Genomic DNA, 16,246 nt, shown 5'->3' on the forward strand with positions numbered 1-16,246 from the left:
TAAGCCACTGCTCGGCTTTTTACTTTTATAAGTATTTGGCTTTCAAACCTATTTTTAAATATTGACAGGCTTATTGTCACAATTGCCACAGTACTACTAAAAACAAATGCTTCCTGTATATTCATACTATAGCGATAAATCTCAGCCTATATCGATAGCTTTGTTGCTAGCTACGGTGGGTCGGTCCGAGCCACTTTGTTTACATACCAGTTTACAGAGCCTAGGCTGCGTATTAACACCAGATTTTATTTTTAGCGGACAGCTAGTGGACGCTGAGTAGATATTCACTGATTTCAACCAAGCCCCAACCTCAGCAATTTTTACCGGCATCCAATAAGGAAGTGACCTACAACTGTAATAACCAGAAAGTGCCACTGGGGGTGGCGCCAAGACGAGCAGTTTTTCTTTGACTCACTTGTTAGATAGGCCGTTTTCAAAGTCTTATTAAACCTATTTACAGCCTGGGCCACAAAACCATTTTAGTCTGTATGTTTAGGTCATATCTCCATGACAACACTGAGGGGGGTGAATTTTTTTGGCCCACGCTAGTTTTTATTCTTTTGGAGGTTAAAATGTATTGGCGCGATCTCTTGAGTGACAGCTCTCCGCCCTCACTTTGCCCCGGAGGTATACATCAGCTATCTCCCTCCCCCCGACGTGACGTCGATTCCCCTTTTCGGCAAGAGGAGTGAGGCGGAGTAAAAATCTCACAAGATGGCGACGCGCACAAACCAGGATTATTGGATGCCGTGTGAATAACTGAGGTCAGCCCGGATGCTACATCCATATTATTTACTATCTATGATTTCAACAAAGTGTTGGCCAGAATAGCCGACTGCCCCTTTAAGTGGAGGGGGTGTTGGTTGAATGTGAGTTTATGGTTCATTGCATAATTCAAAGGGAGGCATATGAATGTATGGCACATAACAGCAATGATCAGAAACAGGCTATTTGAACAGTTATTAATACATGCATGTAGGTGTGAGTAGGTAAGCATCAATTAGAAATATGACTTCATTATGGGCCAACTGAATGTGAAGGCAATGAATAAGTGTGTGTACAGATGTGTAACTGTAAATCAGATGTACTGTATCAGATGGATATTGACAATCACTCAAATGGAGCACTTAAGAACGTTTCAAAACATGACAGTAGATCAGCACCAATAAAATCCAGTTTGTTCTGCGTTAGTGTCAAGAGCCAGAGAGAATAATGGGTTTTTAGATGAGAAAAAGCCGCTGTAGGATTGAAAACATTAAAATACGTAAGAGACAAACCAATATGTTTTATGTATCACTGGAGACTGAATGAGCCAGGGGCCCTTATATTGATGCAGGTTGGGGAGGTAAAAGTGGCTGCACTCTGACTGTAAGAGTAAGCGCTTTACTTTGAAGTGGAATGGGAGACGACGTGGCACACATTGACCTGCCCCATTCAAACAATGTAAAATCTGCCTGAAAGAGCAGAACAGTGCCCAACAGCTAGAGTTTGATGCTAACGACTGGAGACTCTTTGGTTGTGTATTATGTTTACAGGAAAATATGAGCTTAGGCCACTTTAACAGAAACATTTTGAGCGAGAAATAACTGTGAATATGAAACAGGGTGTCGCTCAAATAAGGAGCATGCCTGCGCTGTTTCCCTGGATAGACAGAGGGGGAGATGGCTTCTGTACTGGGTGGGGAAAATCTGAAATGCAATAAAACATGTCTGGCCAGCCAGCTACTGCAACATGTTCATCTGCTCTATGTATTGTCACCAGCCAGAGGATGGTTAATGGCATCAAAAAGATATTAAGGTAACTGAGATGAAACAGCATTTAAGATCTTAAACGTATTAAAGTAAAGTAGAATAAACTGCAACAGAGCAGTCTCAGCCTCATAGGCAAATCTATCTATAAAGCAAGAAACGTCTGTCTGTGTGTCCGTCTGTGTGTGTGTGTGTGTGTCTGTCTGTGACTCGCATATCTCTCTCACTGTTAGTCAGATCGACCTGAGCTTTCGGACATTGCTTGCGCACTACTAGAAGGTGAACATAGTGGCTTAAATAATAATATTTAATATATATATAATTAATATATAATTAAGTTGAATATATTGTGTCAAGATTTGGAATATACTTTTGTGCCAAGAGTTTCATGTCTGAACACAAGGCTAGAACCAAGCAATGGTTAGCTTAGCTAAACATACAGGCAGGAGGGAATAGCTAGCCATGCTCACTCCAACATTCAAAAAACATCTTCAAACACCTAAAAAATACTGTCTTCATGCTACGCTAAGCATAGCTTCAGCTTCAAAACGTATACACACGGGAGTGCTATCATTATTCTGATCTAACTCTTGGTGAGAAAGCAAATTAGTTTATATCTTAAATCAAATTTAAAAAATATATTGTTAAGGTAATACAGTAATGGTTTGATATGCATTTAGTTAGCATGAAAGCAGAAATGCAATTCTAAAAATAAAACTGTGGCTTGAAGAAGTGGAACAGAGCAGTAATAGAAACAAGATAACCCGGACACACGCGATAAATCAAAGAGCAATTTCATAAAGAGAGCAGATGATGTTTGTGATTCAAAGCGACAGCTTAGACCTCTCCCAAAGACACACTGTCACAATCATTGAAGGGGCTGCCCCTCCAGATTATGATACACTGTCAGACAGGTGCACCATTCAGGATGGTGAGAAACCAAATTCACATGGCAGTGTTAGTGAGGCAACTATGAATAATGAACATCGACACTGGGAAACATTATGAGAGATTAAAAGGTAGAGTGAAGAAAGCTAGAATAGGGACAGACAGTAGGGGCGTTTTCAATTAGAATGTAATGGCAATAACCTCACCTATGCACTCTGCAGTGCATAGGTGAGGTACACCATATATGCAATTATAAATTATTTGGGATTGCAATGGATTTGTCACATGAGGAGCTGAGGACTTGTGTGTTCACCACTTGGATGTTGGTCGAATGCTATTTTGCAAAATGCATTGTTGTTAAAATGTCCTCCCATCGTCTCCATCCATCTCAAACTCACCCCCTATTATACTCCTCACCACAGCGGCAACCTACTGTGCTGCCTCACACAGCACAGAAGTGAGCAGTGGTTCTATTTGGGGTAAAAAGTGTGGGGAAAAAAATGGATTGCATGTTGGCAATTGTGGTATTGTTTGATGTTGTTGTTGATGATTTCCAATGAAAATAAATATGATTAAAATAAAAGAAGCGAGTGGTGAATGGGGAATGCTACAGTTTAATGTCTGTTCAGTGCAAACTCTGTGACATGCAGAGCGTGCAGAGTTTTTTTTTTTCATTTTTAGTTATCTGCACTGGACACACAGACATTGGCCACGTTTCCCAGATTCGATCGTTCTTTGGGACCAAAGAAGGCTCGAAAGAAGGGTTCGGCTAAGAAGGAGCGCTAAGATACGGGTGTTTCCCAGATGCCTACTTAAGTGCCCTCTTTGGAGAACCATAAGATGAAGCGGAAGAAGCATCGAAAGACGCTGTTAGTGGGAGCTGTCCACCGCGATGGTGCTGAAACTGAATAAATCGATGCCAGGCAAATCGATCACCCACCTCTTTATCAGCGCATAAGTCACACACAGCGCCCCATGGTCCCCCCCATACAGGTGGAATTAGGCTACGCATGTATCGTGTGTGTGTAGGGGGGTGTGGGTGCGGGTGTGTATGTGTCTGTGTGTATGTGGCAACAAGTGTATCCAAGTAGTAATCAAGCCCATTAGCGCATACATACCCCCGTGGATATAGGCACACACATGTGAGAGTGGAAGAAACCGGCAGCAAAAGAAACAAGCGGGCACCGTCGTTTACCGCGGAGGAGATCTCCGCACGGGGAAGTCAGTACTTTGCCTGGACGGCCCGGTCTGATAGCACGTCCAGTGGGGAGAAGTGCCGACGCACGTATGCATTTATGTAAACCGTCTGGCTTCGCGCACGGCGAGGCTGTTGGTTCGCAGCGAGAATGTGTTGTATTGCAGCCATGGTTTCTCACACACGCGGACTTTGGCAACGCCTTTATAGCAGGTGGAGCCGCTCTGGATGAGGTTCAGCTGAGTTCAATTAAATCTGTTTCCTTGATATCTGTGAAATGCCACAGGGTTGTTGATGTTTTTTTATGTGTAGTACTATTAACTCATGTGTGTGGAAAACGTAAACGTCTAATTCATTAAAATATTTTTTTTTTCTACTATTTGTCTAGTTTATTGCGCCAGTGGTCCGCATTGAGCATTGTTTAATTATTTTGAAAAGTGGAGGAAATAAATTTCCCTGACGCGGCATGATCCCTGATGATTTGGTTGCTAAGAAGGTTGTAAGAGTGGGTCAGCTTCATCTTACACTTCCGTCTTAGTGAAAGAGCTTCTTTCGCTAAGAACAACTCTGGGAATCGCATTCCTCTTTCACAGCGTTCTTTGAGCGCTCCAAAGAGGCACTTATCTCCAAAGAGGCTCTTAACGCATCTGGGAAACGCGGCCATTGTTGTTCCAGTTTTATGGGGATTAAGTGACAACGCTTCATTAAATCCGCTTCCCTGCAACCAACAATGATTTTTATTACGAAAATAATAGCCGGTTTACTCTCCAGTGGGTCTGTCAGAGCACAACATGCTGTTTGGGTTACAGGAAAAAATAGTGAAAATGATTTAAGGATATGTTTTTCCGCTATTTAAAAAAATAAATAAACTCACACTTCTTCATGAAAACAACACTGAAAGGCAACACACCTTCAAAATGCTTCCATCCTGTTGATTAAAATTCTAGCCTCCATTACACTAGTCACTTTACTCTCGCTAACTAACACTTAATATCCCAGCCGTCAATAGCTACCAATAATTCTGACGATTAGACACCACTAAAATGCCTTACACCGATTTCATTCGTAATGATGTTTCCCATTTGATTGTATAAAACCGACTCAATACACAATTAAAACATGTGTTCAGGTAAATAAAGATTGTTCCTTCAATTTTCCCCTTGTCTGTCACCTCTACCCCTCTCCGTAATCACTCATGTATTTGTCATTACAGCCAATCATATAGCACAACTGCTGTTATAATTGATGGATTTAAATTTTAAGATGATCACGCTGTGATTACAAAATTATAATTGGATTTACTTTGCAGCGCAGCAGCACAAGAATTAAGAACGGGCTAACACCACTTTTACAGTATGCATATATAGGCTTATATTTCCCTAAACCAGTTGACATTCAACACTGTGTTGACAACATTGTATTATGATGCTTCGGCAACGTTGTTATTGAAAGTTTCATGCCAATACAGCCCCTTTGAAATGAAAATGTAATAATTTCTACAGCATTTCAGGGGTTTTGACAGCTAAATATTCCCTGTGCTGTGCTGTGTGTGTGTGTGTGTGTGTGTGTGTGTGTGTGTTTGTCTGTCCTACCTTGCCACCACCCGGCTGGTACTTGATGTTGTCGATGGATCCGATCTTAGAGCGGACGTTCTTCAGGTCGGGTGTGGGCGCGTTGAGGGGCCGGGGGGTCCTGGGAGCACGGGGCACGGCCGGCTTCTTCTCCATGGGGGTCTGCTTGGGCACGGGGGGTTTGGTGATGACGCGGCGGCGGTGGCTAGCCTCACCGTTAGTGCTGCTGGCCGGAGCGGCAGGAGCGGAGGTGGAGGCCGGGCGAGGACGGGCTATACAAAAAGGAAGAAAGAAAAACACAGAAACAGAAATGTAAGAATAAACAAACTTTCCTCACAGGGAAATTGGATCAGTGGAACACTGTTTGAAGTTAGGAAGCTACCAGAAAATTAACTGTTTCACTGCTGTTGTAAACAGAACCAGGGCCCACAGTTTTCTTTACAAACACATTTTAGTCTTACGTTTGGTTCCAGTTGCCTCGAAAATGATTGAAGTATTATTCAATATTAAAAATGACATGTAGTGTAAAACTGTTTTATAAACTGCAGGCAAATTCAAACAAATCTTTCTAAATTTTAAATGTTTGGTGCACTTTTAATGTAAAAAGCATGATATTTTGTACATTTCGGCCGTAAAAATGACACTCCTTATATGATCATTATTCTTTCATAAACCTAGGCAGACACTGTATGGATTAAGCCATTACCCCAAATTGCTTGCCTCAGACTACTTTTATAATCAAGCCAAATTTCTGTCTGATCTGTTGTCGTTCAATGTGCAGTTTTAAGGAGTTATGACAACCTGATGAATTCCCAGAACAATTAACAATGTGACTGTCTGACATTTTTGTTGGCTGTCTGCGGCTTGCACTTCAGTGATCACATGGCTGCTGCCAAAAGATCTGTTGTAAACTCTAGTGAACCTGGTTCTGTGGGCCCAATTTTGAGCTGGTCAACTGACCTGTCCATTGTGAACATACAAGTCATAGGTTCTGTTTGTGCATTAATGCCACTTAGGTATAGTGTGAGTTTAAACAATGTAGCCCTTTTTTTAGATTTTAAATCCATGAATATCCTATCCATAACTTTAATTGCATTCTAGGGACATTTAAAATTCCATGAGAACAATTTTGAAACGTACTACAACTGAGCTTTCCTTGACTGTCCATCTCTAAGTTACCTGTAGGCTTGGGTTTCTTGGCCTCTGCTGTCTTGTTCTCACTCTTGTCATTCTTGTTCGCTAAAAGCAGGAAACAAAAGCACACAAGCATTAAAACACTAGATCAGGACATCACATTGACAGCCTTTACCAGTGTACAAGTGTTGACCATATAAGGAATTGAGTTTGTTTTGCTGTGTGAAATACAGTGCTAGAAAACTTTTGTTGATTTGGCACCTTGCTAGCTGTCAACCAACATGCTACAGCTTCACTGATCAATGTCTCTCAAATGAACAATGAACCACGTTTTTTAGAGCTTATGCACATTTACCCTGTACTCACATTTACTATATGCTAAACAAAGTTAGCCACTAGCTGGTGAATAAATGCACATTCAGTAACTTCATGGAGACCAATATTAGTCCGCTTTTTGTAGCGTTTATGTGAACCCCCCATGTGACCAAGTAATGAATGCAAATATTTACCCAACTTAATTTTTTTTAATTAACATTGTAAAAACAGCTTTTCATCTATTTTTCTTCGTCTAATATATTTAACAAGACGAAAAATATGATTTGCTGTTTATGACTGACATCCACACAGTCTCACCATTGTCAATATTTCCTACAGTTGGCTGCTAGTTGATGATTGGCTCCCAGTGAGTCATTTCACAGTTTATGGAGGAGTGACAGCATGTCCATCATGTTGATAAATCTGTATTGCTGCCATCAGATTTAATTTAGTTTTTATTTATCTATTCATGCATTCATACGTACTACCTCAATGTGATGTTTTTGTTGCACTGAACAAGGACTGCACTTAATTTCGTTGTACTTGTTACAATGACGATAAAGATGTTCTATTCTATTCTATGTGGCAGAAACCTTATGGAAAGTGACTGAACTGCTGCCATAGAGGCAACATTCACAAAAGTAATGGAGTTCACTGATGCAACTAAAATGAACTATAGTACATCTTGCAGTACATAACAGTAGACATATCGCTGTGAACAGGGCTCAATGAATCATGTTCTCTGAGGGTACTGAGCTGTAGTGCACAAGAAGCACAGAGTCAGTTTCAACCAAAGTGGCTCAGACTGAGTCATAGCTCCTACGCTTAAAGAGGTGAGATACTGTGTGTGATAAAAACACCAGTCTGGCATCTTCAATAGGCAGCTCTTTAGTCTGCTAAAGTGTAACATAGGCTATCAATCCAGTTAGCCTGTAGCCCGCAGTGGGGCCACTCTACATCGTGAGTCATTTTTGCAGCTTGTTATGACCACGGGTCATAGTGACTATTTGTATGTGTATTTAGCATAGTTAGTATATAAAGGTATTTAGGTGTGTTTTATGTGCTGTTTGCCTTTCCAAATGGGGTGCTGTCCTTTGTAGTCTTTCCCTGCATTCCAATACCCATACGTTCATACTATTTAGTATGCCAGAAAAAGATTTAGGATGTCAAAATACATGCACGCCAATTGTAGTATGCTGAAAATACATAAATGCCCCACTAACTCCAATAGCATGTTGGAGTATTCGTCTTTATTCTTGAGATTTCTCAACATCAGGGGAAAAAAAATTCTTATCTGATTTTGTTTTCTGTACTGTGGCCCTTAAACTTTTCTGTACTCTAGTATGTAGTTTAGTAAAAAAAGAAAGACTATGTTATTTGGAACACAGGGTTTATTTCTGTGATGAGTTGCAGGTGTCTGTTGGTGACAACTTCCTCTATCTCCTTCCTTACTGCCAGCCATCCTGTGCTTAGTGTGCTTGCGTGTGTGTTTTAGTTTGGACATTTCTTTTGTAAATATTGCAGAATTAGCATTGGAGTTAATTAGTGTGGTCAGTGTTTTTTCAGATTGGTTTTGTAAATGTTGTACATTGAAATCCTGTACAACAAATAGCGGTCATGCTATTGTCAGTGTAGTGGTGAGAAGACATTTGGTTTTTTAATCCGTTTATTTAATGCCTAACAGTTAAGTTAGCTGGTTTTGTTTGTTATTTTGGCATTTCTCTCCCTAAAATCAAACTACACTTGTGGACTGCATCTCTCGGTTGTCAAGCCTCATCTCTTAAAAAAAGCCTCAAAACGTTTATGGTACTGTATGCCCATGTTCCCCTAGCCAGGTGTAACATAAATTGGGGGCTCATGAACTTGATGTTGTTCTGGTAAGTATTTTTCGGTCTGGCGAGTTCAGGTAATGTTGCACTGGTACCATGAACTAGCCGAAGCAGAGCACGGATGCCCGTCTGTGTAAGTCAGTGTCCACATACCAGCAGTTTTACTTGCAGCAGTCGCAGGGGAGCCATTCTTATTGGCCTTTTGCACAGGTGGGCGTTTCTCAGCGGTGCCGTTTTCTGGAGTCTGAAAATGACAACAGGAGAGAGTTAAGCTGTGGGTGTGCATTATTTTTTGACAAGTACGGCAGTTCATGTGTATGGCTGCACGCACTGTAGGTTTGTGTGTTCTGTCGCTGTTATCCTGTTTTACGGAGGTATGAGAGGCCAACCATGCAACATACGCAGAGAATGAAAGAAAAGCGAGGAAAGAAGGTGAGGAGCAGACTGGTGACAAACAGAAAGTCGGATTTGAAAATGAAAGTAAATTGAAATAGTCACCACAGTGAAGACATTTGAGACAGTAGGACGGACAGAAGACTATGCAGGTAGAAAAGCTTTTAGAGACAGTTGGCTAGAGATGTATGTGAAAATGTAGATATATTGTGGGTCAAAAGTCAAAATCAGTGGGAACAAAAAAGCCTTTTGCAATGTTTCAACTTATGTCCTTGAGACTTTATACTTGGCAAGTTTAAAATGTTATGGAGGAATCCGTCACTACTGGTGAGTTACTAAAGGGCTGCTGATGTGAGACTTGTCTCCTTGAGGAGGACTAGCTAGACCAGTAAGCTGCTCCTCACATCTCCAAAAAACATGAAGGCATATTGTGAAACAAACAGGAATATCTATCACAAGTTTATGTATGTCAGCTCCCAAACTATTCTCATCAAACCAGAACACTTCAGGGTGTTTGGAAGCAGCTACTGCCTGCTACTTCCAATTGGAACGTGACTGATGATGTTCCACATGTCCACGAGAACACAAGTACAGACAAGAACACAGACTGAAACAGGTCAAACAATAAAGAGTGTACATTTATCCAATCGCAAAACACAAATACAGTATATCTCCCTCATGTTTACTGACCTTGGCAGCCTTGCTGGAGGCAGTTGCCATTGGTGGCCGCTTGGCAGCAGTGGGTGTGGTTGCCTTGGGCGCAGGGCTTTTTTTATTGGCAGAGGCAGCGGTGGGGGAGGGGCGTTTGGCTGATGTGGCCTCACCATTGGTGGGGAGGGTGGATGGGCGGGATGTGGCTGAGTTTGGTTTGGTTGAACCCACGGCAGGCTGGTGATAATGGAATTGAAGGCAGCCACAAAAACAGTAGTAAAAAAAGAGGGAAGGAGAAAAAGAAAAAGGAGGACGGATAGCGAGAGAGAAAGAAACAAATAGATGGAATCACTGATTGCAATGGCAGCGTGATATGGCAGCCGAGCAAGCAACCATATAACATCATAAAATGAATTCATTAAAAACAACATTGAAAGGTGGAGTCAGCCATTCTGGAGAACGCTTCTTGTCAAAATCACTTTTTGTCATATCAGTGAATAACTCCGCATGATCCTGTGTTAATACACAAAGTAGGCTCTGTAACGGGCATGTTGCTAGTCAGGATGGGCCCCCTTTGTTTGCATACCAGTTTACAGAGCCTAGGCGGTGTATTAACACCCAAAAAAATTTTTAGTGCACATACAGTACATACAGATAACGGATCATGAGGAGATATTCACTGATTATGACAAAAAGTGATGACTCCACCTTTATTTTATATCCATTTAAGAGAGTTCATGAGCAGCAAATCATGAAATCATAAGCATAAAATCTGATGAAGTGAACAGCAGTCCGAAAGTAGCATATGATATGGAAATCAGGTCGGAGACACTGTGTGTGTGTGTGTGTGTGTGTGTGTGTGTGTGTGTGTGTGTGTGTGTGTGTGTTTGCATGCATACAACCGTGTGTGTGTGTGTGTGTGTGTGTGTGTGTGTGTGTGTGTGTGTGTACTTGTGTATTTGTTTTTGAAAGGGTAGGGGTCGGCCTGTCTTGCTCAAGGACACTTCAGCAGGCTGTTGTAAGACACACCGGCTGTGGCAGAGTTCAAAGCTGTGACCTTTGGGTGACGGGGCTGTTTCTGGTACTATTGGACACTGCCGCTTTGACTGAGTAAATCTAGTCTAATCTAGTATGCAGGAAATGTGTGTGGACAGCAGTACTGTGAGTGTGTGTGTGTGTGTGTGTGTGTGTGTGTGTGTGTGTGTGTGTGTGTGTGTGTGTGTGTGTGTGTGTGTGTGTGTGTGTGTGTGTGTGTGTGTGTGTGTGTTTGTGCGTGCATGCGTGCGTGTGTGCGTGTGTTTGTTTGTGTGACCCACCTTGGTCTTGCTGTCGGGGCTGGGCAGGGTCTTGCTGCCATTGCCCGTTGGAGACTTGGCTGTCCCTTTCCCTCCCTTCTCCTCCCCTCCTTTCTTCTCGACAGGCTTCTTCTCCTCCACGGGCTTCTTCTCATCTTTGTCTGTCTTCTCCGGCTTGTCGGCCTTCTCCGCCTTCTCGTTGGCCTTGTTGTTCTTCTCCGCGTTCATCTTTTCCATCTTGTCTTCGTCTTTAGCGTTGTCTTTCTTCTGCTGCTGCGGCTCTTCTTTCCCCTTCTTGTCAAAGGTGTCCATCTTGTCCGTCTTGCTGGACATGATGTCCGTCTTCTCCTGCTTGTCTTTGTTGTCGGATTTCACTGTGGCGTAAAGAATGTCATCGTCAGCATATAATCCTATTTTAACCAACAAGCATTCATTGTGTAACTTGATTCTAATAAATGTTTTTCAAAGTTGTCACTGTGTGTAAATGTTTTTTTCAACATTAATATGGGTGTGATTAGAGACACCCAAAGTATGAGAAAACAATATGCTATATCTTTCTCTCCACCTTTCTGAAATCCTGTGTTCAAAAACCCCGGTCAGATTTATCTCCCCTTATGACATCATAAGAGGAGAAAGGCAAGGCAAGTGTATTTATATAGCACAATTCAGACACAGGGCCATTCAAAGTGCTTTACAGGGGCAAGATTCATTAGAAAAGCGAATGAATAAAACATTTAAAAGCGAATGAATAGAAATAGAACATTTAAATAAAATAAAAATGACAGGTTAAAATGGAAAAAGAAAAGTCTTCAGACATGATTTGAAAGAGCTGAGAGTTGCAGCAGACCTCAAGTTCTCTGGGAGTTTCAGTTTTGGGAAACCACGCTCCCTCATTACCAAGCCAACTTAGCCTAGCCACCTGTGACAAAGCACACCCCCAAAAATCAGAAGTTAGATTCAGGGTCAATCAGAGCAGACTGGTTCATTTTGAAGGCAGGGCTTAAGGTACGAACACACTACACGCGTTACCCGCGTAAAATGTTGCTTGATCATTTTGTGTCAAAAATGGTTCTACGCGCGTAGTCTCCCTCCCGATATTGTATTTCCCCTAATTAACCATGGCTGCGATCAGACCCGACCCGACACAACAGCGTGCATGTCCGCACAAAAACAACAACAACACGGCCAACAACTGTGCCAAAAGACAAACTGAACAGCACAAATAGCCTAGCATTAAAACAGCATTGCATATTCACGGCAGCTACATAACAAACGCAGTTACAGCAGCATCGGTGCACTGCGGCACAACATAAAGGCAAGTAGCCAACATTACCCTACCTGGCTGTGACAGGGGACCGTGGCTGGCGTAGATCAACACCGGTGCTTCGCTGTACTTGTTGTGAAAGTCCCACAGACATAGCCGTCATGCTTGGGTTCATAATATGAGGCGCTAGCCGCCCGCACACAACCGGGTGAGTTAACTAATGCTATACGGCGCTAACTTGTTTTATCGGCTAAAGCACAGCCGCACATATTCACTGAATTAACCAGGAAGTCCATTCTCCTGGTTTACTCTCCCCACGTCTTCTATTCCCGAGCTGCTGTCATACAGCACCGGGCCGCCTGCAATAAATTTTCCTCCTCTGTGTCTCTCATCAGCCTCTGTGTACAGTACACTGTTCTCCGACCGTGCCAATGTATGTGACGTCGGGTCAAGCCCAACGCTGATTGGACAAAGCGGCTAATCGTCATGCGTAGGAGCGTAAAAAGTTACATTTTTTGAACTCCGCGCGTAGCTGCGTAGGTGCGTATATACGCGGCTCATACGCAGCTAACGCGGCTAAAATGTTGCTTTAGCGCATCTACACGCCATGTACGCGCGTAAACCAATGGTTCCCTATGGAAAAATAGCCGATTTTATACGCGTCTGTACGCGTGTAACATGTGTAGTGTGTTCGCACCTTTAGAGACAGGCTCTAAAACAGAGCATTTCAGACGGAGGCTAAAAGGAGGAGATTCAGCAACGGCACTGTGAGAAATATAAAGGGTTTTTCGGACACTACATCATGAAAACCGTTTGTAGTAGAAACTCAAATTATACTTTTGAACCAAAAAATATGCATTATACTTATGTGACCTTCAATAGAGACAGTTTGAATGTCCGTGCGGGTGACTTTATGTAGGTCGCATCAGCACATGATTCTGGGTCAGGTTGGTAAACAGGCCAAGCTATTATTTATTACATTGCTCTGCGTTATGCAAGTGGTGACCCTGTATCTTTTAAAAATCTATTTCAGTGAGGTCCTGTCCAACCCAGATAGAGAAGGTGACTACTACGTTACCAGAGTATAGTCAGGGCCTCATGACAATCTCACTGATGTGCGATATCTTGTTGCACTGTCCCCTGACATAATGTTTTTAGATTACACAGAAGCAACAGTGGTTTTCAGGTTATTTTTATGTTTTTTACAATCATTAAAACATACACATCTGAGCTGAGTCTTTTCCAGTCTTGTGACATAAAAGAGAGAATGTACCCATTATCAATCCTGCTAACAAAGTTCTGATGTGAACTAACAAAAAGAAAAGACAAATGAAACGTGGGCGCCTGGATCCAGGCTAAGATGATTTGCATTTCAAGGCTTTTCTTTTTATACCCCAAGTCTAATCTAGGTACACCTTGATAAAAAGGAGACACTGGTCCAGAGCCACAGAAAGCATTATACAACTGCCATCCCAGACTGGGGAGCACATTTTTTTTATGATGATTTTGTGTTGTTTTTTAATCATTTTAGAGTGTCCTTGGATTTCAGTGTGTTCTGCATCTGTGTGCCAGGATTATAAAAACATCATGCAAGGAGGAAGCACTTGGTCAAAGTGGGGTTTGAGCGTGTGTGTGTGTGTGTGTGTGTGTGTGTGTGTGTGTGTGTGTGTGTGTGTGTGTGTGTGTGTGTGTGTGTGTGTGTGTTGTTGTTAAGCTGTGATCTATTCCTGTACTTAATGATAAGAAAAAAAAACACCTTAAGATGCAGACTCGTCATCTACTGCCAGTGTGTCTGCGTGGGCATGTGCCTTTAAAATCCGAAAGATTCACGTCAGCGAAAGCTCTACACCTATACACACACACACACACCCAATGCTAGAAATAGCTGCTCTATATTTGAAAGAGTACAGTAAGAGTCGATGTCTAATCAAATGCACCTCTTCATTGAATTAATCAGCTGGCTACACACTCAGCTGACTATACACGTCCGGCATAAACCCCGCCTACCAAGAAAGGCAGTGGAAACACAAGTCTAGGATCTAGGGTAACTGTGCCCTGCCGAACTGTGCCGTACCGAACAGAACTGTGCTGCTCAGTGGAAACGAGGCATATGGGGAAGAAATAGAGACATCGAAGTGAAAGAGGGAATAGAAGGGGTTCAGGAGGTTTGATGGGGTTGTGGACGGTCAGCCGGCAGGGTGGAAAGAGACAGAAGCTCTTTGTTGCCACCGAGACATCTCTTACATAATGGGGACATTGGACAGGCTTGGCTATGCTGTGCCCTAATGCCCCCTCATCTCCCTGTGTTCTGATGGTTGCTGTGTTGTAACAGCTCTAGCTCTATGCCAATTCACTGGCTCCAGCATTCAAACAGAAGGCTGTGGCTGCCATCACACATGACACACAAGCTCAACGGCTCCTAATTCGGACGCAAGCATCTACATGCTCCCACTAGCTCAGATTATGAATAAGAACAAATTATGCTACCATAATTATGCAGACGACACACAAATTTACATAACCATATCACCAGGAGACTACAGTCCGATACAGGCACTGAGTAAGTGCATTGAACAAATCAATGATTGGATGTGCCAAAATTTCCTTCAATTAAACAACGACAAAACTGAAGTAATTGTCTTTGGTGCCAAAGATGAACAATTAAAAGTCAGCGCACAGCTTACATCCGTTATGTTAGAAACCACACCCCAAGCCAGAAATCTTGGTGTAATCGTAGACTCTGACTTGAATTTCAAGAAACACATTAAATCAATTAATAAATCAGCCTACTACCACCTAAAAAACATATCAAGAATTAAAGGGCTTATGTCTCAGCAAGATTTAGAAAAACTTATCCATGCATTTATCTTTAGTAGACTTGACTACTGTAACAGTGTCCTTGCTGGCCTTCCAAAAAAATCTATCAGACAGCTTCAGCTAATTCAGAACGCTGCTGCTCGAGTCCTCACTAGGACCAAAAAAGTGGATCACATTACCCCAGTTCTGAGGTCTTTACACTGGCTTCCTGTCACTCAAAGAATTGATTTCAAAATACTGATGTTGGTTTATAAAGCACTAAATGGTTTAGGGCCAAAATACATTACTGATATGCTGATACGTTATGAACCGTCCAGAGCCCTTAGGTCGTCTGGGACAGGTCTGCTTACAGTCCCTAGAGTTAGGACTAAACAAGGAGAAGCAGCTTTTAGTTATTATGCACCAAAAATCTGGAACAAACTCCCAGAAAACTTGAGGTCTGCTGCAACTCTCAGTTCTTTTAAATCGAGTCTGAAGACTTTTTTGTTTCCATTTTAACCTGCAATTTTTATTTTATTTGCTTCTTTTATTAGCTTTTAAATGTTTTATAATGTGTCTCCATTTTAACTTGCAATTTTTATTTTATTTGCTTCTTTTATTCGCTTTTAAATGTTTTATAATGTGTTTTATGTATTCTAATCTTGCCCCTGTAAAGCACTTTGAGTGGCCTTGTGTCTGAATTGTGCTATATAAATAAAATTGCCTTGCCTTGCCTTGCCTTGCCTTGCAAGCGATGAATTCTTACAGTCACTCTCATTAAGGGTTTGGTTAAACGTCGCCTATATGTGTGACTAGAGACTCCCAAAGTTCAAAAACACCAGTCAGATATCTCTCCCCTTATGATGTCATAAGGGGATTAGCCACACTCCCTCATTGCCAACATAATTTAGTACTACATCCACCTGTGATTAGCACACCCCCACATACCCCTAAATCCAACTGGCAATTAGATTGAGAGCCAATCATAGCAGACTGGGCTTTTTGGAAGGTGGGGCTCAAAGAGATAGGCTCTAAAACTGATCGTTTCAGATAGAGGCTGAAGGGGCGATTCTGCAATGGCACTGTGAGAAATAGAATAAAGTATTTTTTTTTTATCACTACACCAGGGAAACAGTTTCTAGTAGAAACCCATCCCTAATTACAATT

The 16,246-nt window shown here is 42.0% G+C and overlaps 1 protein-coding gene across 1 annotated transcript in view; it reads right to left on the reverse strand.

Annotated features, from left to right (window-relative positions):
* Nucleotides 1-16,246, reverse strand: part of LOC307255070 (uncharacterized protein) — a gene marked incomplete at its 5' end in the record, with an annotated part of 73,495 nt that overhangs the window by 10,409 nt on the left and 46,840 nt on the right. Inside the window, 5 exons of the mRNA XM_080033674.1 lie at nucleotides 5,424-5,674; nucleotides 6,582-6,641; nucleotides 8,834-8,924; nucleotides 9,764-9,961; nucleotides 11,041-11,393. Of these exons, the coding sequence (XP_079889800.1) occupies nucleotides 5,424-5,674; nucleotides 6,582-6,641; nucleotides 8,834-8,924; nucleotides 9,764-9,961; nucleotides 11,041-11,393 (953 nt within the window). The remainder of the gene's footprint in view (nucleotides 1-5,423; nucleotides 5,675-6,581; nucleotides 6,642-8,833; nucleotides 8,925-9,763; nucleotides 9,962-11,040; nucleotides 11,394-16,246) is intronic.

This window comes from Ammodytes marinus (genome assembly GCF_949987685.1).
Source record: "Ammodytes marinus genome assembly, chromosome: 9".
NCBI classification, from domain to species: domain Eukaryota; kingdom Metazoa; phylum Chordata; class Actinopteri; order Uranoscopiformes; family Ammodytidae; genus Ammodytes; species Ammodytes marinus.